Source organism: Solanum dulcamara, chromosome 9 (assembly GCF_947179165.1).
Source record: "Solanum dulcamara chromosome 9, daSolDulc1.2, whole genome shotgun sequence".
NCBI lineage: Eukaryota > Viridiplantae > Streptophyta > Magnoliopsida > Solanales > Solanaceae > Solanum > Solanum dulcamara.
The window spans coordinates 11,199,636-11,224,384 of NC_077245.1; the positions used below are offsets into that span (position 1 = coordinate 11,199,636).

At 34.7% G+C, this 24,749-nt stretch overlaps 1 protein-coding gene across 1 annotated transcript; it reads left to right on the forward strand.

Moving 5' to 3' along the window:
* Nucleotides 1-4,007: 4,007 nt before the first annotated feature.
* Nucleotides 4,008-7,570, forward strand: LOC129904232 (uncharacterized). The gene is made up of 2 exons (XM_055979772.1): nucleotides 4,008-4,494; nucleotides 7,230-7,570. The coding sequence occupies exons 1-2, from the start codon at nucleotides 4,132-4,134 to the stop codon at nucleotides 7,437-7,439; spliced, it is 573 nt and encodes a 190-aa protein (XP_055835747.1). The 5' UTR covers nucleotides 4,008-4,131; the 3' UTR covers nucleotides 7,440-7,570.
* The last annotated feature ends 17,179 nt before the right edge of the window (nucleotides 7,571-24,749 follow it).

Consider the following 24,749-nt stretch of genomic DNA (forward strand, 5'->3'; position numbering starts at 1 on the left):
AATGTGTGTGGTTGAGATCGATGATACAGTTCATCAAAGAAAGATGTGGTCTGGAAAATAATGTTAAAGTACCCACAATTATATTCGAAGACAATGCCGTGTGTATAGCTCAATTGAAAGGTGGCTTCATAAAAGGAGACAGAACGAAACACATTTCACCAAAATTATTCTTCACACATGATCTTTAGAAGAACGGTGAAATTGATGTACAACAAGTTCGTTCAAGTGATAATCTTGCAGATTTATTCACAAAGGCATTACCAACATCAACTTTTGAGAAGCTAAGGCATAAGGTTGGAATGCGCCGTCTCCAAAATATCAAATGAAGTTTTCATCAGGGGGAGTAAAATACGCGCTGCACTCTTTTTCCCTTAACCAAGGTTTTGTCCCACTGGGTTTTCCTGGTAAGGTTTTTAATGAGGCAGCAATCAAGGCGTATTACCAGATATGTAGACACAAGCTTTATGGATATTCATGATAAATATGTATATTATGTTTTGTAAAATTTTATTTTACACGTGGACATCCAAGGGGGAGTATTATGAAAGTGGATTGTCCACTTATCATAATATTCTATATTAGTGGGGCCCACTCAAAGTGGGCAACTAACCCACTTGTTTTTCTTCATCTTTGATGGCTATAAAATGCCATCAAATTGGCACAAATTGATCATCCGAAGAAAGAAAAAATACATACTGCAATCACTCTCTTCTGTTTTATTTTTCTTACTCTATCCGTCTAATTAATTGTTAAGGTAGTATATTCATAACACTGACTTTATTTTCATTGCTTAGTGTGGTTTGTTATATACTTGTACGTAGGTAACGATGACAAATGTTTTTTATTCTTAAGAGTTTAAGGGTAACACTGTCATATAGTAAATTTTTAACATTAATAGTAACTTAATAAAAGAATTGTTACCAAGAAAATCAAAATAAGAGAGGTAATGTTTTCGCAGTAGATTTTGGAGGTAAATTTTGAAAATTTATCTTTTACGCACAAAATTTTAATTTTATTCCAAGTAAAATGCATGTCCAAATATAACTTCAAATTTCAAAAATAACAACTTAAAAAGATCAAATTTTCAATTTTCAATTTTTAACTCAAAATATATATGATCAAAAGGAAACTTAGTATTAAATTGGTACAAAACTTTAGGGAAAAGAACACTTGTACCGCAAAACGAGAACTATTTACAAACGGCTACCTCTTACTTTCATACCCCCTATTTTTAACTGTTGATTCACGTTTTTAGTGAAAAGACTACTCAATTATTTCTTGATCATCAAAGTATATAGATACTATTAGATTATATATATAGATACCATCAGAGTATATATACTTCGATAGAGCAAGGATGAAAAAACAGTGGTTCGTATAGAACAAGGGGACAGTCAGGTAAATAGTTGGGCCGTAGATTCAATTCGAATAAATAGTTTGGATTTGATCCAATTTGAGTAAATATTTTACCTAATAAGTGTAATTTGTGTAGTTTTTCCAAAACTTCATAGGAATTAAGCCCGGTCTTAGCCGAAACTTCTCCCAGCTAATATATATATATTCGCGATATAGAATTTTATTTTTTTTGTGTAAAGATTACTTATTCAACTTTTCATATAAATGCTTGATTTCATTTTTTAAGAGCAAAAAATGAAAGGAAAATGCTTCTTGATGCTAGTAAATAAACACACACTTCTATTTTTGAAGAATAGCAACTATCAACATTCAGGAGTTTAAACATCATAGTATAAAACTATAGCTTTTAATTTTTTTTGAACATCTCTTTCTATTCTTCTAATGTAATGTTATCAGTCACCTCGTACTACCCCCATTGCACCCACCCGAAAACAAAGATTCCATTTTTAAAAGTTTCAAAGGCTTGAATGAGCGTAGTCGATCGTGGTGAAGTCAGCAATGAATTCAGCGGATCATCCACATCACGAATTGGATGGCTCTCCTCTTGCTCGACGAACCAACTTCAGGCCTTGATTCGTCCTCCGCAAGGAAGAAAGGAGACGGTTCCCCTTTCTGAAAAGAAAAAAGAATAATAAAAAAAGAAATTGCTCTTGTGACTCGGGATGAACCTTTATCTTTTCAAGAATAGGGGAGTACAAAATAAGGGGTTTGCAAGACAAAAGATAAAACAATGCTTCCTAATAGAAACAGAAGTTGGAGGAGTTTTAATTGGATCTGAACCTTTATGAATATGTCTCTTGATATTAAACTCACACAATTTCTCTATATTTGACGGGTTTTTTTGAAAGTTGAAGTTGCAGAAGGTTCTTGTTCATTTGGACCATCAGGAACACGTCTCTTAATATCAAACTCATACAATTTCTCTAAATTATACAAATATTTTCTGAAAACTAGAGTTGAAGGAGGTTCTTAATCATTTAGGCTATCAGGAACACGCCTCTTAATATCAAACTCGTACAATTTCTCTATAATTGACATATGTTTTTTTGAAACTAAAGTTGAAGAAAGTTCTTGTTCATTTGGACCATAAAAAATATGCCTCTTAATACCAAACTCGCATAATTTCTTTATATTTGAAGGATGTTTTTTGAAAAACTGAAATTGGAGAAGGTTTTTGTTCATTTGAACCATCGGGAACACACCTCTTCATATCAAACTCGTACAAGAGATTTTTTAAATATTAGAGTTAAAGGAGATTTAATTGGACCTTTAACCTTTAGGAACACTCAATTCAATAGAAGCACAATAGCAAGATGTAAAAGATAACATTATAAGGCTGAGAATTGCAAGCATATTTGCTATTACATCTTTTTATATTATATATATATATATAATATTTTATTTTTAAATCTTTTTATTTATAGATTTTTATTTAAGTTCATTAACGTTATAAGGAGAATAATTCTTTTATAAGTTATTTTTTTAAAATGTAAAATCTGATATTTTTTTTATGATTATTATTTTAATATTACATACATTGTACGTATGTATGAATGTATAATATGCATAAATACTTAAGTTTCACTTATCTCTTAGATATACATTAATGTGTTTTTTAACTTGACCTCAACTGTCATCTATATTTTTTAACTTATGAATATGCACAAATACACATTTAAACTTATATAAAATTGAACAAGTTAATACTGATAAGAAATATATATATAAAAGATTACTCGATTTGTACTATAAATGCAAGTATGATGACATGCCACAATATATTGATATAAAATTCGCATCATAGCAAATAAAAAATTTATTGAAACAAATAACACATGTCGGAAAACTCAAAGTTCACTAGTATAAACATTTTATGAGTTGGCATGAACAATTTGGATGTCACGATTTAAAACGATGTACATATTAAGTATTCTACATATATAAGGAATTAGAAAATTCTTCTAAGTATTTATTTATGTTACTTATTCTCCTGATAAGTTGATTATATTAGCTAATATTAGAATCAAATAAAAAATAAAAAAGTTGAATATGAGTACATTCACCTACTATGTGATATCTCAAATGAATTTCATTTATGAGTTGATTATTTATGAGCTTATTGTCGACCTACAGATTGTTATTTGTGTAATTATTTATTTAAAGAAATTGAGTTAAGAGCACAATTTTCACAATTTTCAAATGATGTAATCATGAAAAAAAATTATTTTATACTAGTAATTTGTATTCAAGTTAGTTTTGCGTTGAATGTCTTCGATAAATAACTAAACATTGCTTATAATAATAATTTTTAGTGTGTTAATCTGAAATATGATATATACTGCATACAATATTGTGAATTCTATGCACCAAATCGATAAACTTTGATAAATTTTTTCTTCATAATTTATTTAGTATCGAGAATCAAATATTTTTTATCTAATAGTTTTTATGTACATTATATAATTATTTTTCATCAATGTATTAAGCTTTGAATAGTTGAATTTTTTTTTGGTAATTTTGGAAGAAAAAGAAATAACCTACTATTACGAACTTGAAAATATTTTATTGCCACGTATTGAACTCCAAAAAGCCTTTTAATTGACGCTTCCTCCCCCCCCCCCCGCCGCTCCCGCCCCACTCAAACACCCCTCCTCTCCTCGGAGTTCTCTCCTTTTTCTCCGTGTCATCGCCGGCCACCCAACGACGATCTCAAACATGGTAGAGATCGAAGAAGCATCCACCGGCTCCGATGATTTGTCCCCACTGTTATCTAACCGGAAAACCGATCCGATTCCGTCAACCAGGACTAAGTCGGTTAAGGCCAAGGTCCCGGAGGTCAAGGTCCACCTGTATAAGCAAGGCAAGGGTCCGATCGACGAATTCACATCGTCCTTAGGTGGATGGGAGCAAGACCAGCTGGAGGTTCGTGATATTCTAGACAAATACGGGTTCAAATCGGTGTATGCATTCAAACCGGAGACGGGACGGGGTGTTCCTATCAGATTCAATCCCCGTAACGGACGATCGATTCTTACCTATAGAGATGGAACCGAGATCTATATTGATGGAGAACCTAAGGTAACAATCATCTCACACAATTTACAATTAAGTAAATGGCATGTTATAATGTGTGCGCCTTATTGTTTTCTTTTGGATTTTATTGCACTATTGTTAGCTTCTCGTGATGTTTGTGTTAGATGTGATGAATTCATGGTCTCCGACCAATATAGGTATTGGGTAACTCTATCCAACAAGTCTTCCAAAGACGGGAAGAAATCACATAGTAGTATTTTTTGACCTCATGGTTCTTATTCCATGACTCTAACCACATGCTTGGTGCAAAAATTCATATAGATTTCTTATCGACTTAGTAATAGTTTTGTTAGCGCTATAGTTATATAGGATTATTATAACTAATAAATTGCCACACAATAAATATTTAATGTAGCTTTTGTTATATAGTGAATAATATGTGTGGATTGTTATATGATTTATGATATTACATGAATAGTTGTGAAGGGATTGCCTAGATTAAGTGCATTTTTTGTCCTGTTAATACACTTATAGTAAACCCCTGTTTTTATTATAGATAAAATGATACATAGATTTTCACATAACTCATGCAGGTACTATCAATGCGGTAGTTTAATATTGCAAACTTATGCAGAGTTCTATACCAAAAATCAAACCTTTTCTATTAGTTTCCATTAAATTAGTATTGCATCGGTGTATGTTGCCAAACAAATGTTATAGTATTAGTTATGTAGAATTTTATGTTGTTACTGTTTTTTGCTTATTGAGCCTACCGGCTACCAGACAACCCATAAGTGTCTCTCTAACTCTCTGTGAACTAGCATAGAGTTTGGCCGACTTTGAAAATTTATGAATTAGGAGAACTTGTCTCTGTGGAGACAAAATGCTAATATTGAATGAAATGACACGGAGAAGATGAAATTTGTAAAAACATGATGTACTTTTGGGCAAATTGACATTTGGGATTGACACCAAAGGTTTTACCATCAGTTTTTTGGCGATTAAGTTTGGTGACAAATATAGTGCTTGGATATGATAGATCTTAAGTCTCTCAGTCTCAGAGGAAGTGGATTTGGTATTTAAAAAGCTAAAGCAGGTGTAGGAGTTATCTGTATTTTGCATTTTATTTTTTTCCAACTGGTAAATTTTGGAAAAGAGTTATTAGTTGATGACTGAAATTTAAATTAATTGTATAATGATACTCCTATGAAGTTTTGCTTACTCTATTACAGCCTGACCGTGAGTGGTGAAGCTTTTATTTTTTTTAATCTTCTCCTGTTTTTGAAAAATGTTGTCTTGTTCATCTTACTTAAACAAGACCAAACTAGATCTTATTTGAGAAGTGTTGAGATTGGGTGGTTTTCCACTTTATACAGCAGGATGTCACAAGGGTGCTATCCCTTTCAAGAATGTGAGGTTAGAGTCGGACTTGATTGCTCGAGCTTGAGAAAGTGTCTCTGACTTGTATGCCTCTGGTGTGAGGCTTTGATATGTCTTGGAGGTCTTTTCCTTGTTAATGGATAAAGTTGATGTTTAGAGGGGAAATTGATATTCGTTATGGGTTTACCAAGTAAGAAAATATGGAACAGACAATGGAATATTTCCAATTATCCGAGTTGTATGTTCCTAATCAATTTTAAAAAAAGTATTTGACAGCTATGTGATGTCTTACCTGTGTTAATTCGTGTGAATGGAAAAATAATTGTTTCTTAGGCAGGAAATTAACAGCAACAACAACTGCATCTCAGTCCCCAACAAATTGGGGTCGGGCAGAGTGGGAAATTAACAGCTAGGGGAAATGCATTTTCTCTCTAGGGTTAGCAGACAATTAATACGGATCAATGAAACTAAGAATTCCTGCTCCTTCTGATTTATGTTCATTTTCAGTGTACTTTGTATTTCTTTTTAGAAGGCTCAATAGGTATCTATTGATTAGTCATTTGTGTGGATAAACTTTTATTTTCAATGTCCCCATCTAGTTCATTTTCTCTTTTAAAGATTTCTTCCTCGAGCAATTTCCATTTTCTTCTAGTGAGCTTTTTGTGATCAGAGCCCCCACAATACTTAATTTTAACATCAGAAATCAGAACTGAAACCAAGTATCTCTGGAAAGGAAGCAGAAACTGCCTAGTTGAAGAAGGTTAATGTGCCGAGTTTTGCAGTTTGGCATTTCAATGTCGAAAATTGAAATGCCAAAATAGTCGTGCTCTTTGTGTCAAATTGATCTTTCTGTAAGCGTATGAGTAGAAACATGATCTGCAGTTACCCAGTTATATCTTGAATCGTTTGCAAGAGGTTTTCTTGAATTGCAATGTGAATTCTGAACATTGTTGAACATGTTGAAAGGATATCAAATTATGTTACTGCCGGTTCTCCTGAGCGCTTTCATTTGAAAACAAAAATTGACAAACAGGAAGAGCTTATTTTAAGATAAATAAATTCTTCTATAAATCCCTCATCAGGGATTTTTTTTTATATTGATATCCATGTTAAGATAAATAAGGTCTACATTGGCAGGCTCTAACAATGAGAGCATGAAAGGAAATTGAAGTGAGCTCTCTGCGCTCTCCATAGTTAACTCAGAGTAAATTATCCTTTCTATATTCAAGATGCACTTCTCAGTCCAAGAAAGCTGAACTAGATGTGAAAATGTGATAAAATGACTTTACCAAGAAAATCTTGTCACTACAATGACCATATCTATGTGCACATGGTTCTTCACAAAATAGATGGTTGTATGCATAGATGCGATTTTAATAGTTTCTCTTCTTTGTTTATAGGACTCCTTGATCCAACCTATTACCAGGATATTGGTTGGTGTTGCAGTGATCACCATATTGATAGTATTGGTGATGAAAGAGTCTCCAGAATGGGCAAAAAAGTTGAACATCACTGGTGGTAATATCCCACCATTGGTCCTGGCTGCTGCGGTTATCTTGTTCTCACGCGTGAGGAAGAGGACTAAGGATTTCTTTGGAAAACGTCCCTGATGAACTGATTCTTAACCACAGGCGACTGAATTTTCTCAAAATTTTTGCATGCTTTGTTTGTGCTTAATACTATAGTTTCTGGATTCACATGTTATATATAAGTTAATCTAATCTTATAATCCAGTCGTGTACATGCCTTTTTTTTTTTCTTGTTGGAGAATTTTATGTTATCACCCTGAATGGTCTGGCAATGACTGAATTCTAGATTGCTTTCTTGACAGTGTCATCTTTAGATATACGATGGAATATGATCTTAATGATGAGCAATAATATAGGCATAATTTGGCGATCTATTCATGTCATCCATGTAGTAGATGGGATTCAAAAGAGCCCCTTATTTTTTTAACTTAAAATCTTCCGTTTTTTTTTTGGGTCAAATGGACCAACAAGTCGTGGGATCTCAATACTAACAAAACATCATAGCCACACCGACCATTTACCTTACGCTTTTCAAATCGCGGTGCCTTACAAGTCTGATCACACGTCCTTTTCATAAGTCTATCACTTCCGCATCAAAATCAGATTTAATATCAAAATCACCTGATAACATCTTAACTGTATGCACGTAGAACCAAGCACGAGTCATCACTATAAGTAACAACGACAATTTTTTTTTAATTTAAATGGCCAAACGGACGTTTGACACAGCCGTTACCTTTTAGGTAAGTCATTGATAAGCCAGCCATTAATCCCTTTTGGTTATCTCCAGAATATAATGTCCCTTTGTGCATTTGGCTTGAAAAAGTAGTCCGTTTGACTCTGGATTCTTAATTGTTGTGTTTTATCTTTTCTTCTTATATATATATATATGGATCCAAGTTGATCATATAGGTGGAAAAAAAGCTCAAAATCATCTCTTATATTTGGGCTTAGACTTAAAAGTTAATTAATAGTCCTCCGTGTTTAAGAGGAAAGAATCAAATGGGTCAAGTTAATCTCACCTGCCCAAATCGGTCTTGTTAATATGAATGGCACATTTATTAACAAATCGCATTTGACAAATGCGTTTCATAAATGAAGTTTCACAAATGCAATTTACGAGATATGATGTCACATATTTTCTCCTTTTCTTTTTATTTGTTATAATTTCTTTTTTGAGAGTCAAACAATATGAACTATGCCTAACATGTCAGGATGTGTGTGTTTTCATTATATTGATATGAAAATTTTTACTGCAATTTATAGTACTTTTTATATAATTTTTGAATATTTAATTTTTATTTTAAAATATCAAATTAATGTAATCTAATTTAATTTTAAAATTTAGTTAAATTAACTCTCGAAAAACGCAATATGACAACTGAAAAGGAACGGAAAAAATATTTGAAAAGTGGCTTAAAGACTGATTGGATGGACTTATAACTTACTCCCTTTGTCTCTTGAAAATTGAACACTATTAAGCAGATGTAGTATAAGGTTATAGTTGAAAAAACATATTATTTTTTGTCTTGAATTCCTAAGTGACACTTATTTTAAAATAATTTTTCTTTTGCTAAAGTGACACTTATTTGAACGAATGGAATATGAGGTCCGCAGGGAAGAGCAAAGTGATATTATACAAAATATTGGAATAAATTTATATACTCACCCCATTTTATTTTACTTGACTCCTATATTAAAATCAAATGTTTCACTTTAACTTGTTCTTTTTAGTAAGTTAAGAGAGTTTTATTATTTTTTCTTATATTATCCTTAGTATTAAATAACTATATATATAAAAAAGTGATAATTAAATTTAGACCTCTCGTTAAATTTTTTTTTAAAGAGAATATGTCAAATCAACATAGACTAAATAATATAAAACGGAAGTAGAGGATTTTGGGGATCGTTCATTGTCATGGAGTCTTGAAAAAGGTGCACTGTTGATTCTTGTGAATTTTACTTTCACTTTAAATCTTGCATAATTTACATAAATTTTATAGGGTTAAAAGCTAACTATATTATTTGTTTATTCTTTTTTAAATTACAAAATTTCATAAAATTAAATAATTTTGAATACATCAACATATATGCAGATACATAAAAAAAAAGAATGTATTCATCAGATTCATAAGCGATGTTTTTAATTTGTACATACTTCTTAAGAAATTACTCATTTTCAGAAAGTAAAATGTATGTTTACTATTTTTCTTATAAGTGGCATCCATGGACTAGGCAAACTTAAGCAATGCACTCTCACTCATTTATTCTTGTTTATTTATTCTTATTTTTTTCCTTCTTTTTTTTTGAAATCAAACTTAAGCCAGCTAAGAAATATGAATTTGTGGCTGATCTACTTTGACTCACAATGTCAAAGTCTGACTAGTCTGCTGATTGAATTTCTTGCTGAATTTGTATTGGCAACACTATAGGATGTGTCTGCTGTGATGGAAAATATTTTCTAGCAAAATAATCGGGTTAATTCTTTGAACTTATTTTTTTTAATATTTGGTATGAAAATAAAGAATATTATTCTAAAATTATTTGTATATAATTTAGACAATTATTATAAAAAGTGGGGATGGAGGGCAGAGGATGTCGGTGATGGGGTAGCGGTAAAGATTGAGTGTGTTTGGTGTGAAGAAAAATGTTTTTCAATTTTTCATATTTGATTGGTCAAAATATTTTGAAAAATATTTTCTTTAGAAAAACAAACTCTTTAAAAATGATGAAAATGACTTTCCTCATGGAATTAGGAGAACAAGTTTCATAAGTAACTTTCAAGTTCATTGTCTCCTCACCACTTACCCAACGTCCCCAACCCCCATCTCTTGAACATTCCACCTCCCTCCACCCCGAACCCCCACTTTCCACCCTATCCCACTCATCGTAATGATTTGTTAGCTTACATACAAATATTTTTGAGATATTATTTTATTTATTTATTTACAAATCACTAGAAAATAAGTAAGGAATCTACTTGTTTTTCGAGAAAATATTTTCCTTCATATCAAAAACACCTGTGTTGGAAGGTAGGGAAGACATTATCAATGTGAATATCACTTGTTTTCCATATTTTCATTAGAGAAGTCATTTTTCTTATTTTTTAAGAAACTTGTAATTTTAGAGAAAATATTTTTTAAATTTTGACCAACCGGACGCAACAAAGGTCGTATATCTTTCAATTCTCATTTATCATTTATATTTCAAAACATTTCATCAGTTTTTTTAAAATTTTCAAACCGCGTTATTAATTTTGCTTACTGATTTTCTTGCACGTCCATTAGTTACAATCAGTAATTCAATTATTTAATTTTCAGTCTTCTTCTTTTATAAAAAAAGTGATGAATTTTTTCTAATTTTGACCAAGGCCTTCTGTAAAAATGAGCCTAAAAATCTATAATCAAGGAATGAAATCACCTTAACGACCCAGAATTTTCACTTGAAAATTATACAAAAATAAAATAAAATAATTCATTCCGCGCTATTCATAATTAGATAAGCATTGGCAACATTATTCAAATTGTAATTGGTCATAAGAAATTATTTCGACAAATTGTTGTTTCACATACACTCGTTACGGTAATTTGGGTTTGGGACTTTGTCCATTTTACAGGAAGAGTAAGTGTGCTAGGTCCATATATTTTCACTTGGCCCATTAATTATTTTGATTGATCAGTCTCAACTAATTCTTCAGTTGATTTTTGCCAACAATTTGATGTTAACATAGGCTTTTGATCATAAATTTTTAATATTTTTTATTTTATTTTGAAAATTTTTGAAGTTGAATTGAAGAGAAAGTGGTGTTTCATTGTACTTTATGCAAAGGAACGCAAAAAGTATTTTATTTGAAATTTCTAAAGATGGAGTTAGAAAACAGGTTGAAACACTTTTTTAAGAGTTGGATTTGGAAGTTTTATAAATATTGATTCTTAAATAAAGTAAAAAAAAATCTCATAGTCAAACAGCTCCTTGGTATAACCAAAATTATATTATGAGCATATAATAGAGGCAATGGTGAAACTATGGCACCATCATGCACTATTATTATTAGATTATATATATGTTGAACTTTAAAAAATGCGTGTAGTGTAAATTGAGAAACGATATAATAGAAAAATAAAATAGAGAGAAATGAAATTAAACGAAAGTTATTTTTATAAAGACATTGTATCGCTTATCGGTGAGGAAAAACACACTAATGATCTAGGCTTCTACAGAGAACACCGCCGCCTCAACTGGCTTTGCCGATCTCTCTCTTCTTTCCTCTGTAGCCGTTACACTGTAGCCCTACCGGAATGTCGTCGTCAAAGCCGGTGGAACTCTTCAAACCACCGGATCAGTCCCAAAAGTTGCATAATCCTCAATTGATCCAAACCCATCAAGTATTATCCCCTAATTCAAATCATATTTCTTCGAATCTGCAGGAAGAGAACGATATAGCAATTTCGAATGAAGATTTGAACTGTGCACAAAAATGCATTTCTTTACAAGAATCCGGATTTCAACGCCAAAAGGAGCGCTTCAACGAGCTTAGCACTCTCTCTCTGTACAATACTCTTCCTTCTCTCTATACTCAAACGGCGACAGCATATAGAGCTGCCGGAATGGCCCTCCGCAGACCATCGGAATCAGTCCAAGAGGAGCGTCTCTCACCCAGGAACAAGACCCAACTGGAATCAACACCTAGCTTCGGCTACAAAGAGATTTCGAAGGAACAGCTAGCTTGGGCACAAAAAATCATCTCCTGGTCACAAAATAGAAGCAATGGTGAAACTCAGGGTAAAGACGCGAAGTCTGATTCACAACAAATCTCAAACGATTTCACACTCCCAATCGGAAAATCTGGGGATACCCAAGGTGACTCGGATACTGAGAGTGGTTCCTCTGATAAAGAGTTCTCTAACTCAGATGAGAACTTCTTGAATTTGAAGAGATTCGACACAGGTACACAAAATGTGGAGGACTCGGCGAGCGTATCAACTGGTGCTGGAAATGCCTCACAGGAAAGGATCTCGAAACAGTCGAATATCGACAGTGAAGAAACGACAAGGAGCAATATCCAAATCAATCCAGGTAAGAGTGTATCTATTCCGATCGAACATAAGTCGAAAGAGGTAAATAAGGAAAATAAGGGTGAAAATGAGTTGAATCCTATCGCTATAGAAACTGATACTCAGGACAACATAGGAAAAAATGATGCATGTAATAACAGTACCAAGATTAATCATAACAATTCAGCATCTAACAAGACTCAACTCCCTCATGATCTTACCAAGCTAACATCCAACTTTGTTAAACACAACCCTCAGTATAAACTAAATATCCAGAATTCAAATGACAAACCTCCCACAAAACCAAAACAGCTACCTCAGTTGCAGAGCTCCAAAATAGATTCTGTCCCAGAACCAAGTCCATTTACAGTTATACAAACTTATGCGACTAGACTAAGAGTTAACCAAAATAGAACTGAAGCGCCTATTAATATTTCACCTCCTGTCTACACCACAAGACAGGGCCTACCAGCTATAATCTATAAAAAGGAAGACTTTTTTGTGAAACTTGCGTCTAGATGTAAGTATACTTTAATAGGAAAATTCACCATTACAATGCCCAAGATAGAGCTTATCAGAAGAAGCTTTATTCAGCAGACTCAACTCACCGGAGGTGTCAAAATTGCTCATTTCAATGCAAGACACATTTACATTGATCTGGATAATGAGGAAGATCATATTTCAGTCTGGAATAAACAGAAAATGTATATTGATGGGCAACTTATGCGACTACAATTGTGGACTCCAACCTTTAGGCCAGAGGAGGAAACTCCTATCGTACCAGTTTGGGTCATACTACCAGAACTACCGTGGCATTGTTACAATAAAGAGTTTATAACCACCCTTTTAGACCCGATTGGTAAAACCCTGTACCTGGATGCAGCATCTCTTAAAAAAACTAGAGGCAGTGTTGCAAAAGTAAGGATACAAATGGATATCACCAAGGAAAGGCCTCAACATGTATGGTTAGGAATTGATGAAGAGGATCACAATAAAGGCAGATGGCAAGCTATACAATATGAAGGTTTACCTGAATACTGTTCTTACTGTAAGCATCAAGGACATACTATGACAAGATGTAATGTCAAGAAGAGAGATGAAGAAAGGAAAGAAGCTGAAGAAGCAAGGAATAATAAAACCAGGAAAGAAGATGACAACCAGGTATGTCCCTTAACCACTGTACAAATGCCTGAGAATAATATATCTTTAACTAATGCAGGTACAAAAGAAAATCAAGCTGGGAGACAGAGACAACACCAAAATAGGAACAAAAACAAGGAGGAACAACAAGAATGGCAAATTCAGAAAAAACCAAGACAGAAGGAACAACAAAAGAATGTTCAATCAAAGCAGAATCTAGCAAAGCAAACAGGTATTGACTTATCTCTCCCATCCCCCCAAGTCCCCATTAATGGCTTAGATGCTGATGCAAATGACACAATGGATGACGACTGCAACAAAAAAAAAAGGAAGGATTCAGGTATTGACTTATCTCTCCCACACCCCCAAGTCCCCATTAATGATTTAGATGCTAACACAAATGACACACGGGATGATGACTGCAATACGACAAAAAGGAAGGATTCAGGTATTGACTTATCTCTCCCACACCCCCAAGTCCCGATGATTAGTTTAAATGCTGACACAAATGATACACTTGAGGATGACTGCAATATTACAAAAATAAAGGAGTCAGGTATTGACTTATCTCTCCCACAGCCTCATGGCTCCCCCAATAATTTTAATGTTGTGAATGATGTAGCTGTTGTAGTTTATGGAGGTGAGGATGGGGAATACAGGAGGAACCCACTAACTTGCAGGAAGGGGTTACCAGAGGGAGGGAAAGTACTTTGGTTGACCATAAGAATGACATTAGAGCTCCTGCTACCACAGAGGTAACTACTACAACTGTAACCAGAAAGGAGAGGTACAATGAATACTCACAACAAGAAGAGGACTGCTACACAATGGATAAGGAACCTCCGGATCCGAAAAGGCAAAATGAGAGTCCTCAGGCGTTTAACAACAAGTCTACATTAGCACTTAGTAAGAAGAAAAGGGATGCATTAAAGAAAAAAATTATTAAAGAAATGCAATCAGGACAACAGAGCTTACATGATGTACTGGTGGTGGAACATGCAGGCATCCATGTGACAGCTTTGCAAATTCAGAAACCGAATACTGGAAAATGTGCCCTTAACAAGGAAATTACTCCACAAGAACTAACAGATGAATACAGAGTCACACATTCTGAAGATGAGGAAGATCCTGACCAATATGATGAGGTTCAAAAAGAAGAGGAGGAAAGGAGGGCTCTTTCTACCAGGGGTCAGCAAGAAAATAGGAAAAAGAAGCAACAAGATAACACAACAAGTTCTGATAATGCTATTTGCAAAAGTGGCATCAAAACAAGGTCCAAATCAAATAAGTCTCAATGATTAATACCCTATGTTGGAATGCAAGGAGTATTGATACTCAGGGTTCACTAGATAGACTTCAAAAACTCAAAGACTATCACAAAATATCTATGATGGCAATTCTTGAACCATTCTCAAACCAATCACACCTCAATTCGCATAAAATTCAGCTTAATATGGACAGTGCTATTCATAATTCCAACAACAAAATTTGGCTCTTCTGGAATAAAGATGTAGCATGCTCCATTATAGATCAGGATGAGCAGCAGATTACCTGTGAGATCAAACATGTTACATGGCATATTACCTATCTCACAACCTTTGTTTATGCTAAATGTAAAGATCATTTGAGAAGAGATCTTTGGGATAAACTACTGCTATATTCCAGTGTAGGCAAACCATGGTGTACAATAGGGGATTTTAATGTAATCACTGGCATTGAAGAGAAGCTGGGGGGCATACCCTACAACATGAACAAAAGTTTTGAATTCATAAGTACTATTGAAGCTTGTGGACTCATAGACTTGGGTTTTCATGGTGCAAAGTATACATGGTGTAACAACAGAGATAATGATGCCAGGATTTGGAAGAGACTAGATAGAGCTATGGTAAATGATAAGTGGTTAGACATGATGCCCATGACTATTATTACTCATTTAGCTTCCACTGGATCAGACCATTGCCCTTTATTCATGGAGTGTGCAGAGAGACAGAACAATGCCCCTAAGTATTTTAAGTTTCTACATTGCTGGGTTGATAATGATAGCTTCCTTGATGTAGTGAAAACGTGCTGGGGAAAACCTGCCGCAGGAAATCCTATGAGAAGATTTCAGGAAAAAATGAAAAGAGTGCGAAGCACTCTGAGTAAGTGGTCAAGACAAGAATATGGTGATATTTTTTCTTCCATCACTGATTTTGAGACAAAAGTTAGAGAGGCTGAGGATGCAATAATCAGTGATAACTCCGAAGAAAATAGAACCAAGTTGAACTTGATCAATGCCAAATACATCAGGTATCTAAAGATAGAGCAATCCATCCTCAAACAAAAAACTCAACTCCAATGGTTTAAGGAAGGGGATGCCAATTCCAATTACTTCCATGCTATCATTAGAGGGAGAAGGAGAAGACTGTATATTTACAAAATTGAGGATGATCAGGGTAATAGTATTCAGGGAAATGAGGAAATTGCCAAGGCTGCATGTCATTACTTTGAAAAGATATTTACTACAGACAACAAGAAAATCAATGAAGATTTCCTTAAGTACATACCTAGAAAGGTCAGTGACAATCAAAACCACATGTTGCAAAGGGTACCTACTAAAGAGGAGTTACAGAAAGTGATTTTCTCTATGAATGGTACTTCTGCTGCAGGTCCTGATGGGATGAGTGGCAAGTTTTTCCAGGTATGCTGGGACATTATCAGTGAGGACCTTTTGGAGCTGATTCTGTTTTTCTTTAATGGCCATGATATCCCAAAATACGTCTCCCATGCATGTCTGGTTCTACTCCCAAAAGTTGAACATCCTAATAGACTATCTGAATTCAGACCTATATCTCTCAGCAATTTTAGTAGCAAAATAATCTCCAAACTCCTTAGTAGCAGACTGGCTCCCATCCTTCCACATCTTATTTCTGATAATCAGTCTGGATTTGTCCAAGGAAGGAGCATATCTGAGAACATTATGCTGGCTCAAGAAATTATGCATAACATAAACAAACCCAAAATTGGAGATAATGTGGTTATTAAACTTGACATGGCCAAGGCTTATGATAGAGTCTCATGGTCCTTTATCTGTCTTGTCATGAGAAAGATGGGATTTGGGGAAACCTTCATAGACATGGTATGGAGAATAATGTCTAACAATTGGTACTCTGTCATCATAAATGGCAGCATGCATGGTTTTTTCCACTCAACAAGAGGTCTCAAACAGGGAGACCCACTCTCTCCTGCTCTCTTTGTTCTTGGTGCAGAAGTACTGACCAGAATGTTAAACAACCTTCATCAGCACTATCTATACACTGGTTTTCAAATGGAGAAAAGGGGTCCTCAAATTAACCACTTGAGTTTTGCAGATGACATTATTATTTTCACCTCAACTTCCAAGTATTCCCTTCAACTCATCATGAAGACTCTTCAGATGTATGAAGGCATTTCTGGGCAGCTTATTAATAAGGACAAAAGCCAAATCTTAATCCCTACCAATACCCCTGATGATATAATGGATAGAGTAGTGACCATCACTGGTTATAAATGCACTCATGGGCCTATGACATACTTGGGATGTCCATTGTATATAGGAAGACAAAGGGTCATATATTTCACTGGTATAGTTTCAAAAGTGATTGCTAAAATTCAAGGGTGGCAGACAAAGATGCTAAGCTATGGGGGGAGAGCCACTTTGATCAAATCAGTGCTTCAATCACTTCCTATACATCTGTTATCTGCCATAACCCCTACCAGAACCATTTTGAAACAAATAAAATGCCTTATTGCTGACTTCTTCTGGGGTTGGGATAAGGAGAAAAGGAAGTACCATTGGGCCTCTTGGGAAACCCTTAGCTTACCATATGAGGAGGGAGGTATTGGTGTAAAAAACTTGGAAGATATATGTCTGGCAATGCAATACAAACATTGGTGGTTGTTCAGAACTAAGAGATCTTTATGGGGGGATTTCTTGAGAGCTAAATACTGCCAAAGAGCTCACCCTGTCACAAAAAAGTGGCACACAGGTCAATCTCTCATGTGGAAGAACATGATGAAGAACAAAGGTGACATAGAACCTCACATTAAGTGGACCTTATGTTCAGGGAACTGCAGTTTCTGGTGGGATGATTGGCTGGGTATTGGCCCTCTAGCCAATCACTATGAATATATTCCAAGATTCAACAACTCCACTGTCTCCATGTTCTTGACAAATGGAAAATGGAATGAAGAGAAAATCAGGCAACAGGCCCCTCAACACATGATACACACAATTCTCAATACTAAAATCATGTACCAACAAAACACACTAGATCAAGCTCAATGGAAGCTGCAATCACATGGAAATTTCACTTGTAAATCAGCTTGAGAAAATGTGAGAAAGAAAAAAAACAAGACATTGACAGATAGGATGACATGGCATACTAACATCCCTTTCAAGGCTTCATTCTTGCTTTGGAGAGCATTGAGACACAAACTGCCAACCAATGATAAACTGATTTCTTTTGGGAGAGAAACTGCAGAGTGCTCATGCTGCTACAGGCCTGGTTTGGACAACATAGAACACATATTTGTCTCTGGAAGCTTTGCTAAATACATCTGGACATATTTCTCCAACTGGGGGGGAATCAGGCAGGACCACAACTCCATTAGAGACATCTTGATGAGATGGTGGACCTACAAACCAAACAATGCTATACATAAACTCATGTTGCAAGCCCTCCCTATATTTATTTGCTGGAATGTCTGGAAGAACAGGTGTACAAGTAAATATGGAGGAAAGAAATCTAGTACTACTAGGGTGAAGTTCAATATAATCAAAGAAATATACATGCTTATTACCACAGTTTTTCCATATATCCAATGGCCACCAGCTTGGAAAGATCTAATTATTTGGATAGAAAACTGTAAGCATGACATAAAAGTAACCCAGGTTAAATGGCTCAAACCCCCCCTAACATAGTTAAACTTAACACTGATGGGAGTGCCATAGGCAACCCAGGAAAGATAGGAGCAGGAGGCATAGTAAGGGATCATAAGGGTAATTTGATATATGCTTTTGCCTCTCCTTTGGGAGTTGGAACAAATAATCAAGCGGAAGTGCAGGCAACCAGTTTTGGCATTAATTGGTGCATTCAACAAGGTTATAATAGAGTAATATTGGAAGTAGATTCGGAACTTGTGATCAAGTGGCTGAATCTGGACATCAAACCACCCTGGAACATTCAAAACTACGTTAATGAACTCCAACAACTGGTCCAACTGCTAGAATACTTCCAATGCAAACATGTTTTTCGGGAAGCAAATTTTCCAGCTGATACATTATCTAAGTACAGCCATACACTTGATAATACACAACACTTCTACAACCTTCAACAACTTCCACAAGAAATCAAGGGCTACATAAAGCTAGACAAGATAGGAATGGCAAGCTTCAGGAGAAGAAGATTAAAAAGGATAAAACAACCTTCTTGAACATGTTTATCTCTAATTTTCCCAACTTGGCTACGATTGGTGTTGCTGCAACTTTCCTTGGACCTACTTGGTACGACATGTCTAAAAAGAGCAAAGATGAAAAGAATTTCCCCAACCCATGCGAGATAGAAGGTTCGTATACTTGTTCTTGAATAGGACTAGTGTAGGCTACTTTCTTGTATTCTCATGGAAGGGGAGAGTCTCCCTCATTTATGCTTTCTTAGTTGATTTGTACCGAGAGGAGTCCTCTCACAGGTTTAATGCTTTCTAGTTATAGTTAGTCTCTTTTTGTATCGGAGATGAGTTAGCCGACCTTAAGAGGTTAGCCGACTTATGAACCACCATAGGATCGGAGGTAAGGTTTATGTCCCCCTCCTTGTATTTTATTTTGATTATTTATGGTAAGGCTTGGGGGTGCTTCTCAACCCCTGACTGTGCACGAGAGGTGGGAGCCTCGTGTAGGGTCTGTTCTCAAAAAAAAAAAAAAAAAAAAAAAAAAAAACACTAATGTAAAAAAAATAACTCGGTGTACTAAAACTCCCGCTATGCGCACCGCCTTTTCGCATTTGTTAAGTCTCCAACTACTAATTATAAATTTTCAAAAAGTTCAACATAATTTCGCTATTATATTTGAAACTTTTAAATTCTCCTCTTATGTATCGTGTAATTTTCTCCGCCATTTGAGTTCACCCGAATTCTATAATTTACATTACATCTATGTTCACATACTGTAGCTAATGTCAATTAAGGAAAATTACTTGGATGATTCCTTATTTTGTCATATATACCTTTGAATTTTCCTTGTCAACCACTACTCTAAACCCATCTCGTACGTGAGATTGCGTATACAAAAGAATTTATTTTCCATGTGATACATTATAGATAAAATTTCATATATAGCGATAGATGTGCCTATAAATTATAATGATGAAAAATAGCGATAATTTATGTATTTTTATATAAAATATAGTAACTCTTCTGGTTTCAAAAACCTCTTGTGAGTTTACACAATTCAAAAAATTTCAAAATTTACACAGAATATATTGTATTCACACACAAGTGAAATACACTTATTCGCGCGCAAAGGAGAATACATTGTATTTATGTTATTGTATGACACTTGTATTTTATGACATACACATGAATCATATCACGAGAAACAATCCACCACCATAAAGAAAATTGCATTTATGTCACTGTAATTTATGAGATATAATTGTATTTTGTTCCTCGGTCAAAAAGAGATATTTTGAGCAATTGGAGAAGCACTTTGATAAATAGAATATCAGGAATGATTTTATCAGTGATTATGTACTAGGCTTATCTAATGAATTGAGTCTTCCAAAAAAGTCTTTTTGAATGGGATTTTCTAGATGTCAGACTTGAAATAAGGGGATATGTGTATTGGATATATTTATTACTAAATTCCAATTCACGCGATATATCGATTTTTTAAAAATAGCTCTATCTTGAGTAAATATAGAGATTGTATTCATTGTATCGCGTAATTTTTCCAATGTTCATTTTATTTATATTTTTATAAAACAATTCAAACAAAATAGACCACCATAGGAATCACAAAATCTAAAAGGCATATCATTTAATCACGACTAAATACAAAAAGATTATATGGAAGATACATATGTTTGATATTTAGTTGTTTTGGTACAAAACACTGAATGTGGCCCATGGTTTCAAGTTATTGTCCCTCCTTTGGAAAATACTTAGAAGATGCAAATTAAAGTGAGAATAGACATTATTACTAAACAGCCGTTAATTAAGTGATAATTTATATATATTAACAACATATATCCGACTTTCATTGATTCCGTGTAAATATGATCTACTGGAGATAAGTTTTTTCCCCATTAAAATTGTCAAATATAATGTCACGATCCAACGCACCTACTCTAACACCTAGATCGAAACCCTTACAGAAATAACATGCGAAAGTTTAACAATTGTCAAATACAAACCTAAAAAGTCAGGAATACACCATAATTGAAAATTTTAAAACTCTAAGTTTTATTACTAGAAACATATTAACACCCCCAATGATATTAGTCTAAACAGCTACAAGAGTTTCTAAAGATATAGAGAATAAATAAAGTAATGACACAACTCTCACCATAAGGAAGGAAGAGTAGAAGCTGTTGGTGAATCATTTTTGTATTCACCTAAGAAACATCACTGACCCTGTAACTAGACTATGCCAAATGACATAGCAAGAGTAGTATTAGTACAAACAACACGTACTGGTAAGGCATCATCAGTCAACCTGATACCCACCGCATAATATAAAGAAATCAACGAGAAGAAAACATGCTCTTAAGAAATACACCGCCAAACCTTTATGCGCAACTCTTACTATTCTCGATAATCTCATTAAATTCATTCAAGCCTAACTCTCATTCCTTCTAGTTGGTCCGCTACCAACTCTAATACAAATCAAGGCCTAACCCTTCTATCACATAAATAAGTTTCCAAACTACGAGCCACTACTAACTTTGTTTAACAAGTCTATTACCTTTAGCTTTCACATCAACACATGGACCTAGAATAATTAACATCTCACTTGGAAGAGGTAAACATTTATGTGAACTAAGACTTACTGGCCCACTGTGGCGGGACCTATCCTGCTCTGGCCGACTCGCCAGAGCGGAATTCCTCCCGCCAGAGCGGCTTGGCCGGAGACAATAACTCTGACTGCTCCCCCAATCTCTTTTTTTTCAAATATACCAATAGGACACCATCAATATATGACTCTAAGTCACTCATCTTATTAAATCACACATTAACTGCTCTCCGCTTGTTAGCATGGCCTCACACCTATGATACAAATGCATCTAGCAACCACAACATAATCTAAACATGCATATATATAAAAGCACATTACTAATTTACCATTTTAAGAGCAATATATAGTTTCACCGTGTAAGTCTCAATTACCACTATTAACATGGTAGCACTTGGACCTTTGGTCCTTTCATATCAATTATTACACAGAGTGGGCATGCTCAATTATCATCCAGTCAGTTTCTCTATCATCATACATATAGTCAAGATCAATGTACAGATGATAGCCACACAATGGTTATCTCATGGAACCCATACCCAAATTATTAGTGTGTCGGCGTGACACCAGATCTAATATTTAGTATGTGTCAGAATATGACACCCGATCCAATATATGTGTCGGAATGCAATACCCGATTCAATATATGTGTCGAAATGCAACACAAGATCCAATATCACAATCACAATGCATAATCACAGTCCACAACTGTAACACCTCAAAAATTTCTATGCCAAAACTCGAACCATTCTTCATAGGCGTATAGGCTTGAACTCGATGACTTCTAATTTTAAATATGAGTTAGGATCAATTTCTAAGTATTTAAAGGGTATTAAATGAGGTTTAGGGTCATAAGGGATCTCTAACACCAAGCCAAGTCCAAAGTATTTCAATCGGCTAAGTTTTCGAATGAGTCCGTATAAGGGTCAACTTCAAACAACCATATCACCTAGAATATAAAGAATTATGTGGCCTATGACCTATCAAATTAAAGGTCTTTGAGTCTTCTTTCCAATTCCACCAAGTCTACCTCATTTGGAGTCTGAACTAGAAAGTTATGGTCATTTTACCAAAGCACATCCGGACAGGACAATTCATCGAGCTTAGTAGCCAATTTGGCGACTCGCTGAATTGGTCGGCGAGCAGCGACCTAGCTCGCTGAATAGTGCCCGAAATCCTTTAGAAACTGTTCGATTCGACGAGCTAAAGCACCAATTTGGCAACTCGTCGAATAGGTCAGTGAGCAGTGACCTAGCTCGCCTAATTGTGCTCAAAATCCTTCAGAAACTGTTCGATTCGTCGAGCTAAAGCACCACTTTGGCGACTCGTCGAATGGGTCAGCGAGGAGACCTCCAACTTGCCGATTTGGTCGATGAAACTCATTAAAATATCATTTTTCTAAATCTTATAACCTAACAACATTCTTATACTCTCAAATCTCCTCCTACAAAAAAATTCTCTCACACTCAAGAGATTTAAGGCTCATTATTGAAGATCAAATATCAAGATTTCTTCAAACCTTACTCTAAGGTATATGGGTTTTCATCCATGGGTTCTTCCACCCATAGAACCCAAATATTTTCTCAACTTAGTATTTCAATTTTAAATGATGAAATCCTATGGAATTTTACATGATGGTTCCAAATGCATAGATTATGGTATATTTGAAGTTTATTTACTTATATATATATATATATATATATATATATATATATATATATATATTGACTCTCAATTTCAAGTGATGAGTTTTTATGGGTTTTCATACTACGATTCTGAATGTATAGATTCTTGAATATTTGAAGTTTAATTGTCTATATTGACTTATGTTGATTCTTATTTACATGAAATTGATGATTTATCAAGTTCCTTATATGAAGGCTTGAAAGTAGTTGTAAACTATATTAGTGGGTTATTTTAAGATGTTTAAATGATGAATTCTTCCAGTCTCATGCATTCAAGAAGTCTTTAAAGGCATTGAAAGATTTTTTGTGAAATGAACCTACCTAGTTTCTTATGATAAAGAAAAGTTGAAATGAAGTTTGACTCCAAATAAATGTTATGGAGTAAATACTTATGGAAGGGAGTCTTGTGAAATGATTGAATGATGATGAAAGAGCTCTTAGCCAAAGAAAGGATTCAATGTGAAAGGACAATTCTCACATATTTGAATCAAATGAAATGTTTTAATGAGTTATTCCATCGATGATGATTTGATGTCTAAAGTTATACAATGCTTATGTTATTATGATATTTAAATGTTATTCTGTGAGATTGACCTAACACCGAATGTAGCATGTTGATGGGGACTCGATCTAAGAGATCCTTAAATAAAATCTCATGTTGCATTAACTATGCGCCAACATAGGATCCCTTGTAGGCTATTTAGGCTAGTGGATCCACAATTAACCCTTAAAGTCAAAGTTAAAGAATAATTGTAAAGTTGACGGAGTTCTACCTGGTAAGTAGTCTCCCCGTGCCAACGTAGGGGGTTATGTTGGATTCCATGTAATAACTCGCATGGTCTTAAGTATCGGTTATGGTCACTTCTCCACCATAATGAATGTTTTAAGGTTTCATATGATGATGTCTAATGCATGCATTCACTTATGCATATTGCTTACTCATGTCTCTCTTATGTTCTTCATTTCATAGCATACTCACATACTTAGTATATTCAAAGTACTAACGTATATTTTTCCCTACATGATATCACTATGTAGGAACCGGCGTCGCTCCTCACTCTCCTCCCTATGGCTAAGTCGATCGTTGAAGGATACCACTTTGATGAGTTCCCATGTTTCAGAAACGACACTCCTATCTTAACTAGCTTATGTTATGTTTAGACTCTTACGTTGAATTTTGGTATTTTGACTAAATCTTGAGGGTGAGATGGGAACATGTCTTAGCCTCCGCTAAGTCTATTAGTAGAGATATGTTGGACATAAATATATGATGATCTAAGGTTGATGATGACTCTTAAGTTTTGATGTTCTCCCTTAGTCCCTCTTTTTTTTTCGCTTGATTGTTTATCATTACCAATGAAATGCCTAATGAATGCTAAGAGGCTTAGGTGAGGTACCTCCGGGTGTTTCATTCGCCATATCACGTTTAGACCCTAGGCTTGAATTGTGAAAACAACGAATAGTTCACATACTTGAACAATCA